Raw genomic sequence first — 22,142 nt, 5'->3', positions numbered from 1 at the left:
GAAATCAAACTTATGCCGTCTGATAGACATGATGAATACATAAAAAGTGAAATAATTTCAACATTTTCTCCCTATTTTGTGTGTAGACCAACCATAAAAATACCTTCCGCAATCGTCTTACTGATATAATCATGAAGACAAAGAGTGAAAGAAAACTTTGATGTCGATGTGGAAAAAAAGTGAGAAGGCGGATGAAACAGAGAGACTAAAAAGGTGATAAAAACTTGCAGATGGCATAATCGCTTGTCCTGCAAACGCAGAAATTTTTCGTACGACAGACGCATAATAATTTATTGGCAAAGTTTTATGCGTTGAACTCTTCTCTCTTTTTTTGTTGTTGTTTATTAGATTGGATTTTTTGTTTTGTTTCTTCCACCATTCAACGAACCAAAATGTTTGTTGGTGAGGCGTAAACAAGAGCATGTTACCATATTTTATTTTTGGTTTGCGTGTATTTTTCCGTTTGCCGTTTGTGTAAACTTTATTTTTAGCACAGCATTAAATGTGACGCATAAATATAAACGTTGATGTTATTTCAACAAAATATTGGTATTTCTCGGTGATCTATATGCAATAAATATTCCGGAAAAACACTTTTCTATAAATACAACTACATATTTATTGTATGCTTTATAATGCAGCGATAAAAGAACAAAAGCTATGCTTTTTCTCATCTTAACATCTCTATTTAGCCATAATACTTTTAAGAATGGCAAAACTATTTTCGAAATGGGTATTTGCTAAACTTTTATTTTCATCTTTCGTTGTACCATGTGTCATCGGATGAACAAAGGATAATTCATTTAGGTTCATTACAAAAGTTAAAGCATATTATCAAAAATGTATGTAATGTGTGAAAGCCATACGACAAAGATGAAATGAGGAAATCTAGCGTTCAATGTAAATTTGACTTTTCTCTCTGGAAAAAAGTTCGAGCTAAAATACTGGCTCGTTTTTGAAAATCACCCATATTTTATTCAGGCATGTGATTTCAAGTGATAAGAATACATATGCTTTCAGTAAATGGTAACATGATATTAAAATTGCAGAGATCATTATGAAGTAAATAATCTGCTTTTATGGATCCCAATCTTTCTCGTTCTCTGTTTGCCGGTTAAATTGCCTTATCCCATATGTTTATAGCCATATGAGAATATATGCTTAATAAAATGATATATACGACTGAAACAAGGTGAATCAGTGACATTTAATTCGATAAATTGTTATGCATATCATAAATAAAACATATGCTACTCTCTGTGTTCATCGTGCCGTGGCCAATGATTGAAATGAATATCAGGTAGGAAAGTTTTGCATTTGAAAGCATTTTCAGAACAATAGCTTTCATAAATACACGAATCAGTGCAAATTTGCATGAACATCAGAATGGTTCATTTCATTTCACATTCGAAATGGTCGAAACGGTTGACTGCACCCGATTCCGTGTAGGTGTGCGATTTTTTGTAATCAAGCAGTTTGAACTCGTTTTAAAAAATTCATAATTAAATTCCTATTGCTTTTTTTGTTGCGATAAATAAACGTCATAACTTTCTCATTTTTAAGTCAACAAAAAGAGGTGAAATATTCTATAAAATGTGAATAGGATACGAGGTGTATTTTTCAATTATAATAGCTTGGCCCAGCTCACAAAAAAAAAAACAAGTTAACGTGAACTACTAGAATGCAAATACTCTTTTACTCTGTTTACCTAATGCTTGCGCCATATTTCATGTGAAAACAATGTTTTATTAGCACTCATTACAATTTGATGCCACTTTTATTCCATGAAAATGCAAACAATAAAATATTACTGTTCAACGCTTTTTTTCTTTCTGTCTCTCGCTATGCATTCGTCTATTGCGTCGCGAACAAACACAGACAAAAAAAATCAATCATTGAAATGTTAAGGGAATAATAGATTCAGCGAGGGTTTTTTGTATATCATTTTTTTTTACATAAATTGAGCGCAATATGCATCGATTGCATGAATAATGCAATGTATACAAAAGACATAAAAGAAAAACAACGACTATGACGAGAGAAAATGAATTGTAAATAGATGTATAAGCGAGCGCGGTATGGATGAACTGAGGGAATAACATGAAGAATATTCCAGAGATGGAGCGCTGAAAACGATGATATATGGCATGAATGGTGTACGAGCATGTGACCAAGCATATGCAAAACGTACTCGAATATCCCATACTATAAAACTATATGCTTATTTATTATGTTTATGCTCATCTCCACTTCAATGAATTCAACAATCGCTTTCGATCGGTTGCCAGAATGAAGATGTAAAAGTGGGCGCAAACGATAACGTAACACGCTACTAACACTTTTCATATCAATTTTATGCTTTTCTTTATGCAACAAAGACGAAACAAAAGAAACATCTGCAATTATTCAACACAGAAATGTGTATCAAGAACAACTATTTTTCGAAATGGATAGATTTGAGTTCATTTTTCATAGACAACAAGAATATCTACATTTTCACATCATTTTTCATGGTACCGCCGAAGTAAATGTTATTGGCACGACGAAAGTATTACCATTCTGGCATATGCTGAATATTCATTATTTCTAGTTTAATTACTGTATTCTATAAGGTTTTATTGAAATTTCCATTTGAATTACAAATTACAGGCATTCAATAATGACGTAATAAATCATCGAAAACATGCCAGCACAGCAATGAAACGACAACAACAATAACACATATTTTTACTGTCAAAATTTTGATTTCAAATGGTGTCGACATTGGTGACGGTATTTTGAAACAGACTGTGTAATCCATGTTCAATTGTTCATCGTATATGATCCTATGTAAAGTTCTATACTTGATCTAGTTCACATTGACGGTTCAAATCGTTTATGTCCACTAGCGTGGACATGGACTGTGTGTTTCTTCTGTTACATGTACGTTGTAATGGACAAGTATAGTAACATGGCGTCGTTCAAATAAATTTAAAAATCCGTCCACTCGTGTCGACACCATCTAGCACGGTAGTAGGGATTTCATTGCTGTGCATGCCGGTGCTCTTGACTTCCTAAGATAATTTCGAAACAATGTAGTTTCTGAACACCACAGGTGGGTTCTCAACAAAAGACGAGAAGACATAGAGAATTTCTCATTTTTTTAAAGAAAATTAATCAAGATCCTATGCCAAACACGCCACTTGATAAATTTTGTTTTTTGTATTTGTTTTGAAATCACATCAACTTCAATGTATTTGAAACTCAAAACTGTCAAAAAAAATAGTTATGAAAATTATAAAACCAATCTAATTTGAGATGCTCGTGTTACTTGTATCCAAAATGAATTTCATGTAAATGGGATGAACATCAGGTCATGGCCCAGAAAAAAAGAATATTTTATCATACCAGGTTTTTTGGGATAAAACCCGTGTTTTCCATCCAAGCAAAGTTTCGATAAAGAAACGGTGTGTGAATAAACGCATAAAAATGGTAATGCCTATTGTTGTCATCAAAACTGGCTAATAAAACGATTTTTTCCTGTGTTATAGTCGCAGATAAAACCCCTCTAGGGCATCATACCATCATAACATGGCATTTGAATGAAGGAGATGGTACAACAAACATGATCCTACATGATGCTCGAAGTTTCATTTACACATACGTAGCGGCGGTGTTTTGCACTGTTGCAAAAGCATAAGATTGTTTTTGGTAAATTCCGTAATTTGCGATGTGGGCTTGTTTACGTCTATAAATAAACGTAAATATATGTGTACTTAAAAATGAATGTGTGTTTGCGTCAATTCGATTCAAGATCTATCCCGGATAGGCAATTGAATTATACACGAATCGCGTACATTTTGTATTCACAACCTTTTATTCGCTGTATAGAGTCACGAAAAAATTTGCCACAACTAATAATGAAAATATTGTGTAACATTTACAACAACCCATGCACGGACATACACCGTGGAAATTCATATTCATTTGACCAACAGCCTGTATGTATATATTTAATGTATAAGAAGAAGTTTGTCCAACTCTATTGAGCTTGATTTTCTTACTATCGTAAAAATTCATAATATGTTTCACGACTACTGTTACTGACTCTCGTCATTTGCCAATGAAAAACCCAGACCGGAAATAGGGCCTGCACTGAATAGATATGCTTCGTATAATCACGAGAAGAATTAATAGGCGATCATTTAGGTGGAGAATGGCCAACACACAAAAAAAACGCAAACAATGCAAAGAAACGACTTGGAAATGTCGTTCCCTCTCTACGTTTACTGTGGCCAGCAATAATTAATTGTAAACGTGCCTTTATTTCAAATATATGGCATCAATTATTTTCACTTATGGAGTCTTTTTCCGAATTATTTTCCAACTCTCTTATCAATTTGCTTCACAAGCACCTTGTTGACTATAACTTTTTTTCTTTCTTTTATTTCTATTTTTGTTTCTTTTATTTCCATTCCAATTTCGTCGTCAAATTTTGTTAAGAATGAATCATTGACAAAATAGGTAAGAAAAGAAAGAAAAATTGCTTATTTGTATTTTGTGGGATACAATGTATGATTACCTTCTAATCCAGCAAATGCATCTTTGTCCACGTACGTGATCTGATTGCCTTCCAGTTCAAGTGAGTTCAATAGAGTCAAATGGCTGAATACATTGGCCGGAACCTTGGACAATTGATTGTGTGCCAAAATCAACGAATCCAAATTTTTCAAACCTTTTTTTGTCAAAGCATCCAATCCATGACATCCGAATGAAATCGACCAAATATCGATCAATGAAGAAAAAAAAGATAAAAAGAGAAATGTTTGGTATGTGTCATTAGTTTAAGATATCGGATGAACCACAGAATTGGAAAAAAATATACCGAAAAACTTTAGACGACGCAATTGTTATGCTCACAATGGAAGCAACAAAATTACCAAAAAATGCAAATTATATTCGTTAAAATTGCCTTTGGCTTACCTTCAAAATCTCCTTCTTTGATTACTTTGATTTTGTTCTCTTGAATTTCCAATTTTTTGAGATTATCAAAAATGGATAGGGCTCGTTGTGGTACTGACGTCAATTCATTTCCGCCGAGATTCAAGCGTTTAAGCTTCCTGAAATTCAAAAAGAACAAAAAAAAATGAATTGTTACCCATACCTCAAAACAAATTTATTGATTTAAAATTAATGGCGTGTAATCGAACTGTAAACCATTTTTACGAAAATAGCAATAACACATTGCATTTAATTGGAATTGTTTAGCTCGTAAAATGAGTGCATCATTTAAATAAATACAATAATTATAATAAAATATGTGATGAATAAATCCATTCTATGTAATCAAACGTTTTTTTTTGTATGTTATTTATCAAGTCCAAAAAAATGCTGTAATTCAATGAAATGAAAAATGATTCACTTTGTCAATATCGGTCACATAACGTTTTTTGTCCGTGTTGTAATGAATAAAATGTGTCAATCGATTCATAACACTTGATCGCTTACTTTTCCAATCCCCGGAATGCTCCCTCTTCGACGACATTAATTTTATTCTCATATAGCGTTAATATCTCCAACGTGTCCAATCCCTCGAAGGCCCGATTATGTATTTGTGAGATGCGATTGTGATTCAAGTTCAATATCAGCAAATGATGTAGATTTTTTATTGCAGTTGACGGCACATTCTGTAGTTGATTTTGAGATACGTCGAGCTGAGTCAGTTCCTTTCCTAAAATTACACAAAAATATATCATACGAGGGTTGCTCCATAATTTTTTTTAAAAACATATATAACACAGTTGTTTTTTGTCGAAAATGGTTTTATTGTTTTTCAAAATATTCCCCGAGATGATCGATACACTTTTGCATTCGATGAAACCATTTGTCATAGCATTCGTGCCACTCCGAAACTGATATCTCCAAAACGTGTGTTTTGAACGCTTCAACTGCTTCTTCTGGTGTCGAAAATCGTTGACCACGTAGTTTTTTCTTCACGCTTGGGAACAAAAAAAAGTCATTGGGTGCCAGGTCAGGACTGTACGGTGGATGACCCATCAGTTCGATGTTTTGACCGGTCAAAAATCGAGTAGTTTGAAAAGATGTGTGAGAGCTCGCATTATCGTGATGAAGAATTATTTTGCGACGGTGGTTGTTTTTTCTTATTTCACCAAACACTTCGGGCAAACAAATGGTGGTATACCAATCAGAATTGACGGTCTTACGATCCTCTAGTGGAACGGTTGCCACATGACCACTTCTCCCGAAAAAACAGGCGACCATTCGCTTCGAAGTGCTTCTTGCTCGAACAACTTTCGTTGGGTTATCTTCATTTTGGAAGACCCATACAGTCGACTGCTGTTTCGTTTCGGGCTCATAGGCATATATCCACGATTCGTCACCAGTGACGATTTTATTAACGTCTTTTGAAGCACCACGATTGAATTTCTTGAGCATTTCTTTACACCAACTCACACGAGCCATTTTTTGTTCATCGGCCAATTTATGTGGGATCCAACGAGAGCAAATCTTTTTTACGGCTAAATGTTCATGCAAAATTGTATGTATGCTGTGGGATGAAATGCCCAAAGATGCCTCAATCTCACGGTAGGTCACATGACGATCTTCCATAATCAGTTTTCTGACAGCATCGATGTTTTGTGGCACAACAGCCGATTTTGGACGACCTGTATGAAACTCGTCTTTGAGCGAACTACGACCGCAACGGAATTCTCGGTACCAGTTATAAATTGTCTGAAGGGTTGGTGCTTCATTGCCAAAGGCCAAATGAAGTCGATCGAAACACTGTTGTTGAGATAATTTACTTCGAAAATCGTAGTAAATCATTTTACGAAAATCTTCACGTGTAAAATTCATTTTTTTGTTGAGTCGCAGTTTACCAGTCACTGTAAACAATACAAATAGCGTTCGTACGACAAAAGGTTCAGGGCACGAATACATACCAAAACATCAAACTTTACGAATATGACAATGGTTTACATCGGGCAACACTATAAGTACCATTTTAAAAAAAATTATGGAGCAACCTACGTAAAAGCCAGTGTTAATATCTCGAAAATAGAAACGAATAACATTTATGAGTGTTGTCAGTCATTTTTAAATGTCAAATTGAATGGTTAAATACTATTTGATGTCATTCGATTTATATTAACGAGAAACAAAAAGAAAACTGCATCGAAAGTGATGCGATTGAATTTTTCATAGCATTTTTTCTTCTTGTCTGCGGCGAAAGAAAAGTGAAATAATAAACAGGGGCACCCTTTCAAAAAGTAATCATTTCTTATGTTGTTGTTGTTGCTGTTGACACGAACATAAATCACACGAAGGCTCGTCGAGTCGGCAACTACATTGAAATTGAATAAAATGTACAGACAGATGTCATGTCAATTATATGCCATCGGAATTATCTAAACAATTCAAAAACTGGAAAATACGGTCTGCACGCAAAAAGATAATTACCATATTATTTCGTTTGAACGAAGGAGGAGACGAAAAAAAAGAACAAGTATAGAATTGCCGCACAGTAACAGTAGCCGTTGTATTAAAACCATTGACTCAAAATAACATTTGTCGTCGCTTTTCGATTATAAATGTTCTCTTAACAATTTACATCAATTCGAAATTGACACAAATTGAATACAACGTCAACAAATAAACAAGCGACAACCAAGGCACAATATAAAGTTGGAAAGCGTACATAGGAAAAACGGAAATTTGTTCGCAATTAACTGAACTGAAAAATCAAATTCAACGAAATAAACTTTTTTTTATAAAGCACTACATTTATTTCACTTTGTTCGAAATTGGAACTTAAGTTTTGAACTAACTCCGGCATCGGCTATTGACAAGGTCAACGGGAAGAGACCATAAGCATTGATAACTAGAATACAAACAAAAAAGCACAGAAATGATGCCTAAACTCCCACGGTCACAATAGAAACAGTACACATTCAATTCAATGGCAAAAACAAAAGCAAATGACACATGCAGAAAGTTTTCGTCTTTGTGATTGTTTTTACTTCCCTGCAGCAAGTTATTCGCGTAAAATACATTAAATCAACCGAAAATTAACCACTGACAAATCTACAACCATGTCTAACAAACCGAACAAAAGGAGAAAAAGTTTCTCGCTGCTTATGATCAGCACACACAGAAAAAAATATTGTTTTTATTTTAGTTTTATTACGAGAATGACCTTACGAATAAGAAACAGAAAAGTGAGTGCATGCGAAATGACACAGACTACCCACCAAACGGTGCAGATATTTGTTGATTTCAAACGGAAGTGGTGTGTTGCGCGTCAAGTTTGCTTGTTGACTTTACATTGCCTAACAAGGAAAAAGCAACGAGGTGAACAAAAGACACGGAGGAAAAGGCATCACAACAACAATAACCAGAAAAAAGAAGTCAAAGAATGTTAAAATAAATGAAATCTTTGCGAATGCCAACAGAAGAAGGCGATGGAACGAAGATGAAGAGAGAAAAAAGAGAAACAAATGAAATAGATTTGTACTGGCAAAACTTTCGCTCTTGAAATGGAACGGAAATATAACGACGACAATATTAAGTTTACTTTTATTGTTGTATTTTCAGTTGTTGACGATGCGAAAGCGTTTTGATTTATTTGAAGGCAACCGGAGATAAAATAAATGGCGAAAACTCGAAACGATTGAGGCAATATGATAAAAATTGTGTCTGCCATTCGCAATATCCTTTCCCTTTTTCACTCTTTCCCTTATCGTGCAGAATTTGTAATCAAATTTTTCATTTTTAATTCGGTTTGAATCTGAGTCAGCAAAGCGACAATGAGAAGCATGATTTGATAGATGGCTGAGATATGAGGTTGAAAATACATTGCATTTTGTTGCTATGTATCTCAAATCCCTGGAGGACACAACATTAATTATTATCATTCCAAAAATCGATTCTTTTTGTCTTTCTTCGTGTTTTTGGTTAGTGTCGGTAATAAGCACAGAGCGGGCAAAATGTGTCAATGATAAAACTTATTTGTTCTTAATTTGACATTTAAATGTGACAAGGTCGGTTTAATCATTTTGAATGCTGTCTATTTTTTCAAAATTCAGTTCGACTTTGGTATATTGCCAACAAAAGCCAGCTATTTGGTCACTTCTCTTTTGGTATTTTAAATGTCTTGTTATTGTATTTTGATGTGGTTGTATTGAAACTGCATAAATGTCAGAAAATTGAAATGTGTTGTCAGACAGAGTATTGCGTTTGATATAATGATACTATTCAAAAAAAAAAAAAAATTGAAAAAATAATAATAATTTTTTCAAGTTCAAAACATAATCTATACTCTGCTTTCCGATTGAATTCTTTTTTTCATTCATATTCTTATTTCTATGCTAGAGACTCTCTAGTGATTCCCTGTTTTGATAAAAATGAAAAGCTTATTTAGTATTTTACACATTTTCACTTCAATCTGTATTTGAATCTGTAAGTGAAGTGCATGTGTACTACTTCTTCATTGTTGATGCAATAATTTGTATAATGAGTGTTGATGTTGTGATATGTGTTTCAAATTTGCGTTTGCTGGACGTGAGAATTGAGTTATTACAGAACAAAATGATGATACCACACACAGACACAAAATGCGTTAAATTGAGATTTAATAAGTTTTCAAAAAATACTATATTATCAAGGGATATTTTCACATTTGTATGTTTATGAGTCGACTCAGTTGTGTATACTTTACATATATCGCCCATAAAACAATTTCAAGTCTCTTGAATAAAAAAAAGAACCTTCCATTTTAATGTTGTTGTTTTGACTTTACGGTTGGTTTTATTTTTCTCATTATTTCCATTACTGGCTCGGCAGTTTTGGCGAAAATTGCGTAATATTTATTTTTGTTATTATTGTTATCACTGTTTTTTTCTCGGTCATTTAAAATGGAGTTGGATAAGGTGAGCGATGGGAAAATTATTCATCTTTTCATTTGGAGCAAGTGGAAACCACAAAAAATAGAAAAGGGATATGAACGAAGCAGACTTAAAATGTTATGACTGCGTCGAAATTTACATGGAAAGCGAATAAAGTCTCTCTACAAATCTAGTTAAAAGAAGTCATTTCAACAAAATGGCTTATTTTTTACGAAGTCCAATGAATGATTCCGTGACTTCAAATCACACACACGCAGAGAGAGAGAGATACATATAATAAGCATGGCTATTTCAGTCTTTACATTGCTTCGTTTGAATTTTGTTCCTTTTGATGACAGCATTGCGCCATCGACGGGGGGAGAACAATGCGCAATGATATTGCACTGAATTACATGTAGAAATGGATAACGGGAATTCACACTATTATGTTATTGTGTTATAGAGGATGAAAAGGTACCGAAATACGAAAATAATAATGTTTGGAACAAGTCATAATATGAATGAATTGAATCGAGAAAGAAAAATGTTCCCTTAGTGTATTATCATTTTGTATAGTCACTTGGACCAAACAAGCGTCGCCCATTCATTTAATCACAAAGGAATAAATCTTGACGACTTCCGTATGACTTGTAATCAAAACGATGAACATTCAATTGGCCATTTGGTCAATTCAAAATGGCCAAAATGAACAATAAATACAAGTCTATCTTTATTCGAGATTGGCAATAACCAACCGAAGGTTGGCAACCTTCTCTAAGCTTTTACAATTTGTTAAATGACCTGTTTGGAATTGTTATTGCCCGAGAGAGAGAGAGAAACGGACACAATATTTCCTCCAACAAGTTTAGTACGGGTTAACAAATAAATGTACACATTAAAATCCATGTTAAAAATCTATGTGAAAATGGATTGAATCAAAATGAAACCTCTTACCTAATGAGCTCAGTGCGGTTTCCTCAATAACAGCCAAACTGCTATTGTGTATGGTTAAATGTCGAATATCTAATGCGAGAAATACGAAACCTTGCAACTTTGGTAGATTGTTGTGACGCAATTTTAAATAAAATATGATTGGATTTCTCTGTTTTAGTTTAGTCATTGCACGATTGATGTGAGTGATGTCAGTGGTTTCGCACAATATATCAAGTCCATTCTTTTTCACACTGCATGCGCACGGTGATATTTCGCTAACTGACGGACATGTTTGTTGCGGCGGTTCTGCCATTACCATTCGACCAATTAAATTATCGTTTGAACCGATAAACCCAAGGAGTGCATAAAGCACGCCAAGAGCGGCGTAATTTAATGACGGCATCGTTCCAGCCGTCGTCTATGCTAAATTCTCCACGGCACGGTGATTGTTTTTACGAAACTTATCTGGAACGAAAAAGAAAAAAGAAAATTAGAGAAAACGAACACATTTGAGAACAGAAAATCAAAACCGAAACGAAATGCAAACAAAATTATTTTGCAGTGTTTTGGTGATAAAAATACGGAATTGTAAGAAACGACGAGAAAAAGAATAAAATATATAATAAATTTGATTTTATGCCATTTGCTACGCATAAAACAGAGCCGAGTGTCGGTGTTATCATAAAATTTTATTCATGTGTTGCAAATTATTTCGGTCCAACTGTTAGGAATATTCAATTATTTTGATGAAACCATTCGCGCGCTGGAAACTCAACTGTATTCGATGGAACGACACAATTTGAATTGAAACGGTCAGCCGATCTCACATGCCCACATTATTATCATTATCAGCATGTTCGCGCGCTACAATCGCTTCTTTTAAATTGTACATATACATATGGCATGCCCAATACGTGTATCGAATAATGAGAAATAAAACGTTCGGGAGTTTATCCGCTATATATCTTATAACTTAGTATATAACGAGTTAGGTATACAAACGTCTGTATTCAACATTAGAAATAATACAATTAAATACCGAACATAACTAGGAGCATAAAATGCCTTGTGAATCGTTGTACTTTGGAAGTTTTATGGTTTGATGTGGTTGACTACTAGATCAAGGTGATAAGCAAAAGAGGAAGAAAGATGTATTCAATTCGATAACGAAATTCATGGGGAAGTTTAGCTGGCAGTGACATACTAAGGGGCCGATATAAAGCGGGCTCGTTATCATTTTTTGAGCATTTATTCTGATTGAGAAGCAAAAATAATATTTGCCATGTTGAATGTTAAGTTTTTCATACATTATATTGAGATATTTTCAGGCAGCTAACGTAAGACGCTGAAATAGAGTGAAAAAAATAGAAGTGATTGTAAGTGTTTTTATATCTATAACAATCACTTCAATTGTTGTCGCTCCATTTCCGCTCCCAACATTAGCTGCCTGTTCTGATTAAGCTCGCTGAAAATATCTCAATTGTATCTGTCAACTTTTCTGACAACTCCGTTAGTATTGGTTTATTTTATTTTAAAAATATTCAAGAAGACTGTTTTCTCAAAATGAATCAAACCCATTTATTATTTACTTGCTATATATTTGACGTCAATCCCCTAGGTGTCAAAACAGTCGACAAATTTTACACGTAACATGTGCAATATATGCTTTGCATTCTCGTATTGGACTGATAGAATGTATATTGATTTTGACTTTTAACGACTCGAAATGGTGCAGGAATTTGGATCACTCGGTACATATTTGATGCTAATATTAACATCACCATTCCAATCAGTGGTGTATGTCATTCCATCGCACACTTCGCATTACATCAATATCGATTTCTTGCAAACTATTCAATAGATCAACTACTCAAACTATCCATTAATTTATCGCACATTTTTTCAAACGCATCTATCTCGAACTGAATTTGTCATTGTTTCTGAAACTTGAAAAATACATCACATTTTATGAGTACACAATTCCATTTTTGACTTTTTTTTATATGTGTGCATGTAAATCAAATGTCCAATAGATGCAAATAAAACACTTTATTACACTAAAGCAATCAACAAACATCGAGCTAATGAACAAACATTGATTTGGTACACTCAGCCCCAATAAGTATGTATGTGCTTTTTGATGGTGATTTACTTAAACCACTTGAAAAGCTGTAAATGCTGCATGGATTCGATCGGAAGTGTTCGAAATTTGGTAGTTCTGAATAAATGAGTGTGCTTGCCATTCAACAAGCTTCAGCCACATTTTCCATGCATTCGCTTCAATGGCATCCACCCACAACACATCAGCATTTAATTTTCAAAATTTGAAATTCAGTTTTCAAACTATCATTTTCCATGATTTGTTTTGCTCAAAACCACATAAATCTACTCGTTTCACCAATCCATCACATTGAATATTGTTCTTTATTTGCCGTATCTTTTGGTTGACCACCAATTAAATTGATATCGTGTATTGTAGTAGCTCGATAATCCAATTGTAGCACGAAACGTAATCGTTACTTACGATTGTCGAATATTTTCCATAACAAATCAGCGAACATTAATCTTTGCGCTCATACTTTGGTTTTTGAAATGGGATTAAACGAAATAGCTAAATGGCATGGACACCGAGCGATATTCGGTCATCGATATAACAAAACTGAATTCGGAGTGGATAAAATGTGCGGTGGTGAACAACTGACTGCTTCACTGACAAATGAACCCTACAACCGCATGTTATACTACTACAATCAGATGAAAAGGATTAAAATCAATTGTGAATCGAAAAAAATTGGTTTTTGTTGCAAAAAAAAGAGTTTTGGTCTCGATAAAAAAATATGTGTGGTTTTTCTTTTTCAAAATGAACCAAGGGATTTGGTCCAAATATTACCTTTCAAAATAATCCGCAGTGTCTAAAGTTCATTCAACTTTCGCTAAAAATTAATTGGCCGGAATTTAAAACACCACTGAATTGAAATTTACAATGGAAATGTTCTTTAATAGCAAACAAATGTCGATTATAACGAGACCGATATGTACGGTGAATTTGAGTTGTACCGTATTTCTATTTTCTTGTCTTAATATTCGTATGCAACTTAGTTAATATGATTATAATCCGGATTAACTTCAATTTCAATAATGCAACTGATTGAGCAATATCAAATATGATAGAAACCGATCTACTGTTCAATGGTCATAGCAAACCAAACATAACCTAACTTGATCGATCAACTAACGGTGGGCGCCTGTGTATTTGATTCTAACCTGTAGACCACGTGTCCGAATGGTTGTATCACAATTGATATTCGTCAGCTCTCGCAAATATCCAGCGGCCGTGAATATCCAACAAATTCGTCTTTAAATGCTTCGGTTGTGATGTGATCCGGGTTGTTGTTGTTGTTGCGTAATTCACATTGACACAAACATTTTACAGCAGTTCGTGTTTTGGTACTAAAATGACATCGTTATATACTAATTTTATCTCAATTCAGTGCTTATCAAAATTCTCCGGTAATATATAAATTTAAACATGACTGTAAATAGTAGAATTTGCAAATGAAACTTTTTATCAGTTCAACATGATAAAAGTAATGTCGGCACGAAGATTTGTCTAAAAACCACTTGTCACGCTACAATCTTATGCCTTCTAATCTAGCATTTATATCCGGTAAGTGTTTGGGTGTCATTCATTGTGATGGTTTATTTAATTCATAATGTCTAAATGCTATTTTATATTATAGCAACAGCCCGAACCAATTAAATGCAGACCAAAATTCAAAAAACCGATTAAGAGATTAAACAAAATTGGTGAAAGGGAATACATGTACTAAATGATTAAAACCACATTTTTATTTCATTCTATTTATAGCCCGACAGGAAATTACTCTTTTCCACATCCATATGTTCTAATGGTGTTCTTATATTTGCCTCTGTTTTTTTTTCTCGTACGTTTCATTTTATTGGTTTGTCATCAATGGTCCATCTAGTTTCGATGCCAATCAATCGGAGCTGTTATTTGTACCGGAGAAGTGCGGGCACTTACTCGTACTTATTCCATATAAATTTTCAAATGTCGCACCTGAATATATGAAAGAGCGGCACTTGCAAGAAAAGTGCTCGAACCTTCACGGTGCCTGTGGCAGTTCTGAAATCGAGTGACTGGATAGTGACGGTAAAATTAGAAAGTGAAAGTTTACCAAAATAGCAGAGAGCAAAGGTAGGAATACAAGAAAATTGAAGAGCTAGAGAAAGCAGAGATAATGGATGTGGTTGAACTTTTTCCGACCCAAAAGTTTGATTTAGTTGGAAATATATGAAAAGTGGCTGGCTAGACTTATTCGTTTCCCAATATTTGTTTTTTATACGTTTCGTGTGAATAAAATCATTTGAGATAAGAGTAAAATTCTGTTTGCAATGAGACGTTTCGCGTGTTGAAAATCGATTTGATTTTACAATTAATGGAAAATGATTAACAAAACGAACGGGCTATAAACATTATAAAAGCGTTTTGTTCCATGTTTCGTTTGGCTGAACGCTCTGTTTAACTTGACAGTGGATTTGTTTTCACGAAATGGTATCGCTTGCACGTATACGATTGTATAAAAGATGAAGAGAAAAGAAATGGTTATTCTAAGTTAATGTACTCCAATGTATTGTATGTTTTGTTCGTATTTTCTTGGTTTTTGAGTTTTATTTTCATTCATTCGCATTGATTGTGGCAGTTCCAGTGAAACGAAGCATTTACATCAACATTTGCCATTTGAGCTCTCACCCATCGACTTGCTAACACAATGAGTCAGATCATTTTCTTGAGAATGAAGAAAAAATAATATCATTCGTTTTATATCAGCGATAAATCCGAGCACCAACAACAGCAATAATAACAAAAACGATGACGTTTATAATGAAATGAAATGGGAAAAAAATTAGTATTTATAAGAAGCCAATTCATTTTCCAATTGCATGGTATTAAATATCGGTCGCTTAAGCAATAACCATATTATATAATAGCACCGGTATATTTTTGTTTGTAATGAAATAATGTGTATTTTGTTGTACGTACGATAAAACAGCGTTTCGTTCATTGTATTTTCAATATTTAACTGTTATCGGCCATATCCAATCACATTGTATGACCTCAATGCATAAGTCGACATATTCAGTCATTTTTGTTATTTATATTTTAATTTTTTATTATTATTTGCACCATTTTGCTACATTGTATCAACTGTAAAAAAAAACCAGATAGTCACTATAATCATAAAATGAAAGGAAACTACACAAATTATTAATTGCATGGATGAAATGTCGCTGGGTTACTATTAAGAGCATGTCATGCTATTCAAAACATTGGCTACGATTGAGAAACTTTTCAATCTGCACTTGGTTCAACATAATGGCATAAAAAACGACTTCATACATATATATATGTAAATAGAAATGAATTCAAATGCAAGCCATTTACCATTATCATGATTGAAAACTCACTCCGTGAATGCATGCAAAAAGATTGCTCAATCCATTGAAAAACAGCGATAAGCGGAATCGTATATTGTTCTTTTCACGATGAAGACGGCCATAAAGTCGGACATAATATTAATATTGAAATTTACTTGATTGCATTTCTTCATATTTGTTGGCTTGATGATCGAAACATGATAATTAGCACACAATAAACACAATTAAAATGGCATGTGGTAAGCGCATTTCATACAATTAATATTTGGTTACATGTCAAAGTCATTTGATTTTGATTCCGAGTTAAATAAACAATATTAGATCATGGCATGCTCACCACAAATTCCTCCTCAATAAATCCGATGATTTCTCGAAATTAGATTCAATCATGTGTCATGTATGAATACATACAACACAAGTAAGATGATTATCGGAAAAATGAATTCGAAATATAAAACAATGTACCATCAACAATACCAAAACCCAAACTAAATTTACATATTTAAGCGCTTGGTATAGTGTTTACGCAAATATCCCATGTGCAAGTGTGTATATTTCAACCGTAATCTATTTATCACTTTATATTCGAGAATATATGAAATATGTAGCGAATATACAGAGAATGTGTGTGTGTATGTCAGACAATATATTTAGCTGCCGTCATCTGGATGTTACAGCTCATCTGGATATCGTCAGCAGATGATACGAAGTGAAAACAATAGAAGTGATTGTTATAGGTATATAAGCTTGTTATATACTGGTATTACTATAACAATCACTTCTATTGTTTTCACTTCGCATCATCTGCTGACGGCATCCAGATGAGCTGAAATATCCAGATGACGGCAGCTAAATATATTGTCTGGTGTATGTGTGTGTGTGGAAGGGAACGAGATAGAGGGAGATAATGCAATAAATTAATTATATTACGGATTTAATTGCATTTAATATTATTGCGATGTCAAAATCCATTGCTCTTAGTCTTGCATATGCTCACACATCATTGGGCTTTTGTGCCACCAAATAAACCAAACTCAATTCCCCTACCTCATACGGTAATTGTTGCACTTTGTATACAATGAGTGCATGCAATATATGATGTGGATTACCAGATTTAGCTTATATCGAGACCTGCACCGATTATTTTGTTGATGAAGCGCCAATGTGTACAAAATTTTTTTATTTGTGTTCAAGTGCCGATTAAATTATCCAATATAATTAATTATTGTCATTCATTTACATTCACTTGCAACCGGTGGCCAGTTTAACAATTTTAACCCACAGACAAAATTCATTCTCAAAAATCCATATTTTCGTTGGATATGTAGAGAGACACAGATTTAAAATTTTACACTGAACTTTTGGCCAAATCTCTTATAATTCATGAATATTTTCAGTGGTTGAAATATAAAACCACCGGACTAATGTTTTTCCACCGCAACATGGTCTTTTTAAAAAATAACTTTCACTCTACAACAGTACAGTGCATTTACTACCAGCATATATCTCGATTCTTTTCGCATTTTTGAATGACGTGATCAAGAACCATATACTTAACATATGCATTCTTAATGAACTCTCCCTTTTTCTTCTACTTATTCATTTTCAAATTCCACCGCTCTCTCTTTCTTCACTCCATTCACTCATTAGCAAAATTGGTTTAATGTACTTCACATCGCAATACATATTTAATTAGATAGATTTAGTGGAGTTTATATGAACTCATACTTTAAAGTTATTTGTGTATTACTGGCCGCGTGTTGACCTTCGTCACATCGAAAAATACACAAAAATATAAATATTTGTACGGTAAACGTATGGTGGAGCTTTCTTTTGTAACCAGAAGTTTTAAATTTAAATAATATATATAATTTAGTGGAAGGCCAAGTTTAAAATAAAAATATATTGAAAGCGGTCATTAAAAAATGCGAAGAAAACAATGTTTTTATCGATCGTTTATTCGATAAAATCAAGGCAATTTCTAATGAGAAATTAAATGTTATGAGGTCGACAATCCATTATTTTTTTGAGCAGTTCAATAAAGTGAAAGCTCAATTTTATTATATGTGTATCACAGTTTCAAAATTATCAATTTCAAAGAAATGTGTGAAAAAATGAACAGTTCCTGCAGAATTGATGCCTGCTCTTCCGACAGTGCTTCAAGAGTTGCATTGAAAATAGTCTACTTATTTCAATGAGATTTTGTAGGGGCAACAGAATTTGAGCTCGATTATGTATAATGAAGTCATTTTCCCAAACAAAATCGTTCCATCCAATTGAGTTTGAATACAATAATTTTAATTAATGATTTATAATTGGATAAAATTTGTTGGCCAAATATTTTGTGAGGTCATAAATATTTAAATACAAAAGCTTTCTTCCGTCCACGATAACGACCGCACAGAGTACAAACTGTTGACGGTGTTTTAGTTGAATACAAATGCTAGTTGATTAAATATGTGGAAAGGCTACAAGAATACTCAATTCAAGCCCAATGTATTTGCCAAATAATGGCATAATTTTGTTAGTTTGATAAATCACAACACATTCATAAATATGAAATTGCGTGAGTTCACTACTTCATTTTGCTTTTATGTGGTTTATTTCTCTTCTCTCTCTCTCTCTCTCTCTCTCTCTCTCTCTCTCTCTCTCTCTGTGTGTGTGTGTGTGTGTAGCGTCTATGGTGTTTTCTATAACTGCGTTTGCCATTTCCGTTTTGTTGTATTACGCATTGTTAGTGTTGTTGCTTCCGCGTCAACATCGTCACTGCGTGCTCTCTATATGCCAATATAAGCGCCTCATAGATGATGACGGATTTTTTTTAGAGGGGATGATGGCAAAATTCCGTGGGGGGTCCCTGGAAAAATCCATGGGGGTCCCTGACGATGTCAAAAATTTGTAGGAAATGAGGATAAAATCGTTTTTTTTGCTCTTCACTTTTTCGGCGAAAAACCCTAGGAAATCGAAAGAATTTTCTCGGTCAAAAAAAGGTCCTCATTTCCAAAATTCTTTAGGGTTCCTAAAAATATTTAAGAGGGGGGTAATCAGAATCCTAGGAACCCCCGTCATCACCTATGTAGGCGCCTCGTTGACAACAATTTTTGGGATCTGTATTAAATTTTGTTGCTTTTCGCCATTTTGCATCACGGTTTCTGTTCCATTTGAATCACACCACAAATCAAAACTTTATATCCATCGCACATCTTTAACATTCTACTTTGCTCATGTGCGTATACACAAAACATTGTTTAGTCTTTGCTAAAGTTAACGGTTTTCGTGTTGTCTTTCGGGTGTGAAGTCGATTGTGATGATAAAAAAAGGTATTCACTCGTTGATTTGACATTAAAGTATTAGTATGTGTGTATGTCTGTTTAAACGTGTGAAAAACGAAGCGAAACACATACGAATCAAAAATTATGCACATGTTTTATTTTCCATGAAAAATGTAAATGTCATCATTCGACAATATGGCGCATATCGTTAAATTACTTATTGCTGCCACAGCATACATCCCCACCGAACAGTTTACAATCGTACAAAGGCTTCATTTATATTCAACGATCGTTTTCTTTCCATATGAAAATCATAACATGAATTTTCTTTTTCTTCTTCTCGCCATTACGATTGTGACAATTTACCATGTGTCAAGAGCGAAAATTTGCGTATAAATCTATGCCATAATCTTCAGTTTTTCTTTTATTTGAGTTTCAAATGAATTTTTCAAGCTGCGAAAAAAAAACGTTTTTTTTTTTCTTCTTTTTTCGTTGTTTTTTTCAAACAGATTTGTTCATAAAATTTATTTTGACTTTTCTGAATTCCAAGTATGAGCTTTGCTATTAACATGCAACTGGAACTCAGCAGGTGTTTAATTCAAAATGCAGCCGGTATATAATTTATTTGAAACAATTTAATAAATTGTTTTTCTATAACATATGAATTTCTCCTTCCAATTATGATTCAACAACTTTTTTAATAACTTGTTTGGCGTGAAATATTCCAAATATTAATTTATTTTATTACAAAAGCACCAACGTAATGTTTTATTGTATGCAAATCGGATATAGCTGTCGCTAATAAACCATTTCACTGCCATTTTATTAGCCGTGTGATATTTGGGATTTCTGAACCTAATTTCACTTGGAATTGTTAGAAAACCGATGTCTGGAAACGCCTTATGCTTGTAGTGTTATTTTCTTTCAACCAACTATTGTGTATTTGCAAGTAGCGGATCTACACTAACTGACATTGAGTTCAGCACGGGCTAGAGCGCGTGTTTGTATTTACACTGGCTGTCAGTTGAGCTTGAGCGTGTAGTACCGTAAGTGCTAAACCTGACAATGCACAATGGTCGATTTATAAAAATTATAGCACTTACCTACATTCTAGGAAACGCTTTACACAAAAAATCAAATATTTTGAAATGATCCATTTGTAAGTATGACCAAGATCGGCTCTGGTAAACGTTTTCACGTTCAATATGATCTCTTGCAAAATTATCGGAAATAAAACAATTTTAATGAAAATTACATGTGAGTGTAACCAATTTTGTCACATCCAAATTATATTCAGATATTTCTTCATGTGGAAAGGCAAAAGACCGCCCATGGTACGTGATTGAATACATTAAAAATGTGGTTTGAAAAAGTGATAAAATGCAAAATAAATTTTCTCGATATTAATATAGATTTTGAGTGAAAATAACAACATTAAAATTGCATATTGTTAAAGATTTTTCGAAAAATCTCAACAAATTGATTGTGACCGGAAGCAAAATATATAATTATTGTATTCAGAATACTCAATGTGAAGTAAAATTATTCTCCTTTTCCCATTTGAGAATTCTTTATTGCATGACAATTACTTGCTCGATAAAATTGCTTCAAGCTTGTTCTACTTATAATGCTGGACAGTTTCAGACCAATAGAAGACATTCATATTTTATTCAATTAGAATATTGATTATTATAGTAAACAAAGTTGTATGAAACTTACAATAATATTATTGAATAGTCAGCAGTGAACCCATTTTGTAATGGGTCAGCGTGGGACAAATGGATGGGGTTGGTGAGCTCATGCAAAACAAAACCAAAACAAAATCAACTTGTTGAAGATAAAATGAGATGGAGAGATTGAAAGGAAGGGTGAACAAGTGTGGCAGTAATATCGTTCATCGCGTTCAATATTTATTGACATGCGATATGCAACAAGCATATACATGCCACATTCGACAAGTTGCCGATTTGCACAATTTATGAAAGAACAAATACGAGCAATTTTAGTACAATGTTGTCGGATCCTATCATATGCTTTGTGTCGTGTATTGAATAAGATTGAATTTGTATGTACGAATGTTTGTGGCTACAATGTTTGAATCACACAATTATTGACGTAAATTCCCCTTTATTATTATTGCAAGCACATATTCGATTGATAAACTGTTGTATATTGTCCATGTATTGAATTCCCTTTGGCCATTGATAAATTTGTTGCTTTTTATGGCCCCATAACTTGACGGTCCAAGCGAATTTTCTGTCTTTCTCACTTTCTCTCTGTGTGTATATGGGTTACTAAGTGTGACTACAAAATGTTATCATTCTGTGTTCAAGAGTGGATTGATTAAATCATACAATCCCATATACTGTGGCTTCTATCACATGCAGAGCGTTGAAAAGCAGCAACATTACTCTTAGATCGGTAGCTGGTAGTCAGCTATACAGTCAAAAGTCAGATAAACTCTTAAGTATGTTGGTCTCTTTTTGGGGAATTAAATGAACGAAATTGTTTTCCAAAGCTTATGTTTATGGACTGTAATGATGGTACAATGTGCGCTGTACACACACTGTTTATATTCCTTTATCGTTCAAGGCGATTT

The 22,142-nt window shown here is 33.7% G+C and overlaps 1 protein-coding gene across 3 annotated transcripts in view; it reads right to left on the bottom strand.

Moving 5' to 3' along the window:
- Positions 1-22,142, bottom strand: part of LOC116342208 (leucine-rich repeat-containing protein 70) — a 77,033-nt gene that overhangs the window by 6,000 nt on the left and 48,891 nt on the right. For 2 of the 3 annotated variants that reach the window (XM_031769730.1, XM_031769738.1), the window contains 4 exons: positions 10,836-11,279; positions 5,488-5,710; positions 4,963-5,099; positions 4,562-4,714 (listed from right to left, as the gene is read on the bottom strand). In XM_031769730.1, the coding sequence (XP_031625590.1) occupies positions 4,562-4,714; positions 4,963-5,099; positions 5,488-5,710; positions 10,836-11,217 (895 nt within the window). In that variant the 5' untranslated portion in view covers positions 11,218-11,279. Of the gene's footprint in view, positions 1-4,561; positions 4,715-4,962; positions 5,100-5,487; positions 5,711-10,835; positions 11,280-14,078; positions 14,182-22,142 lie in introns of those variants that run through there. The other variant, XM_031769747.1, reaches the window with a different exon arrangement.

The sequence above is a fragment of the Contarinia nasturtii genome, unplaced genomic scaffold (assembly GCF_009176525.2).
Source record: "Contarinia nasturtii isolate CC-2019 unplaced genomic scaffold, AAFC_CNas_1.1 Cnas_scaffold_129, whole genome shotgun sequence".
Classification (NCBI taxonomy): domain Eukaryota; kingdom Metazoa; phylum Arthropoda; class Insecta; order Diptera; family Cecidomyiidae; genus Contarinia; species Contarinia nasturtii.
This window is presented reverse-complemented; position numbering and strand designations above follow the sequence as displayed.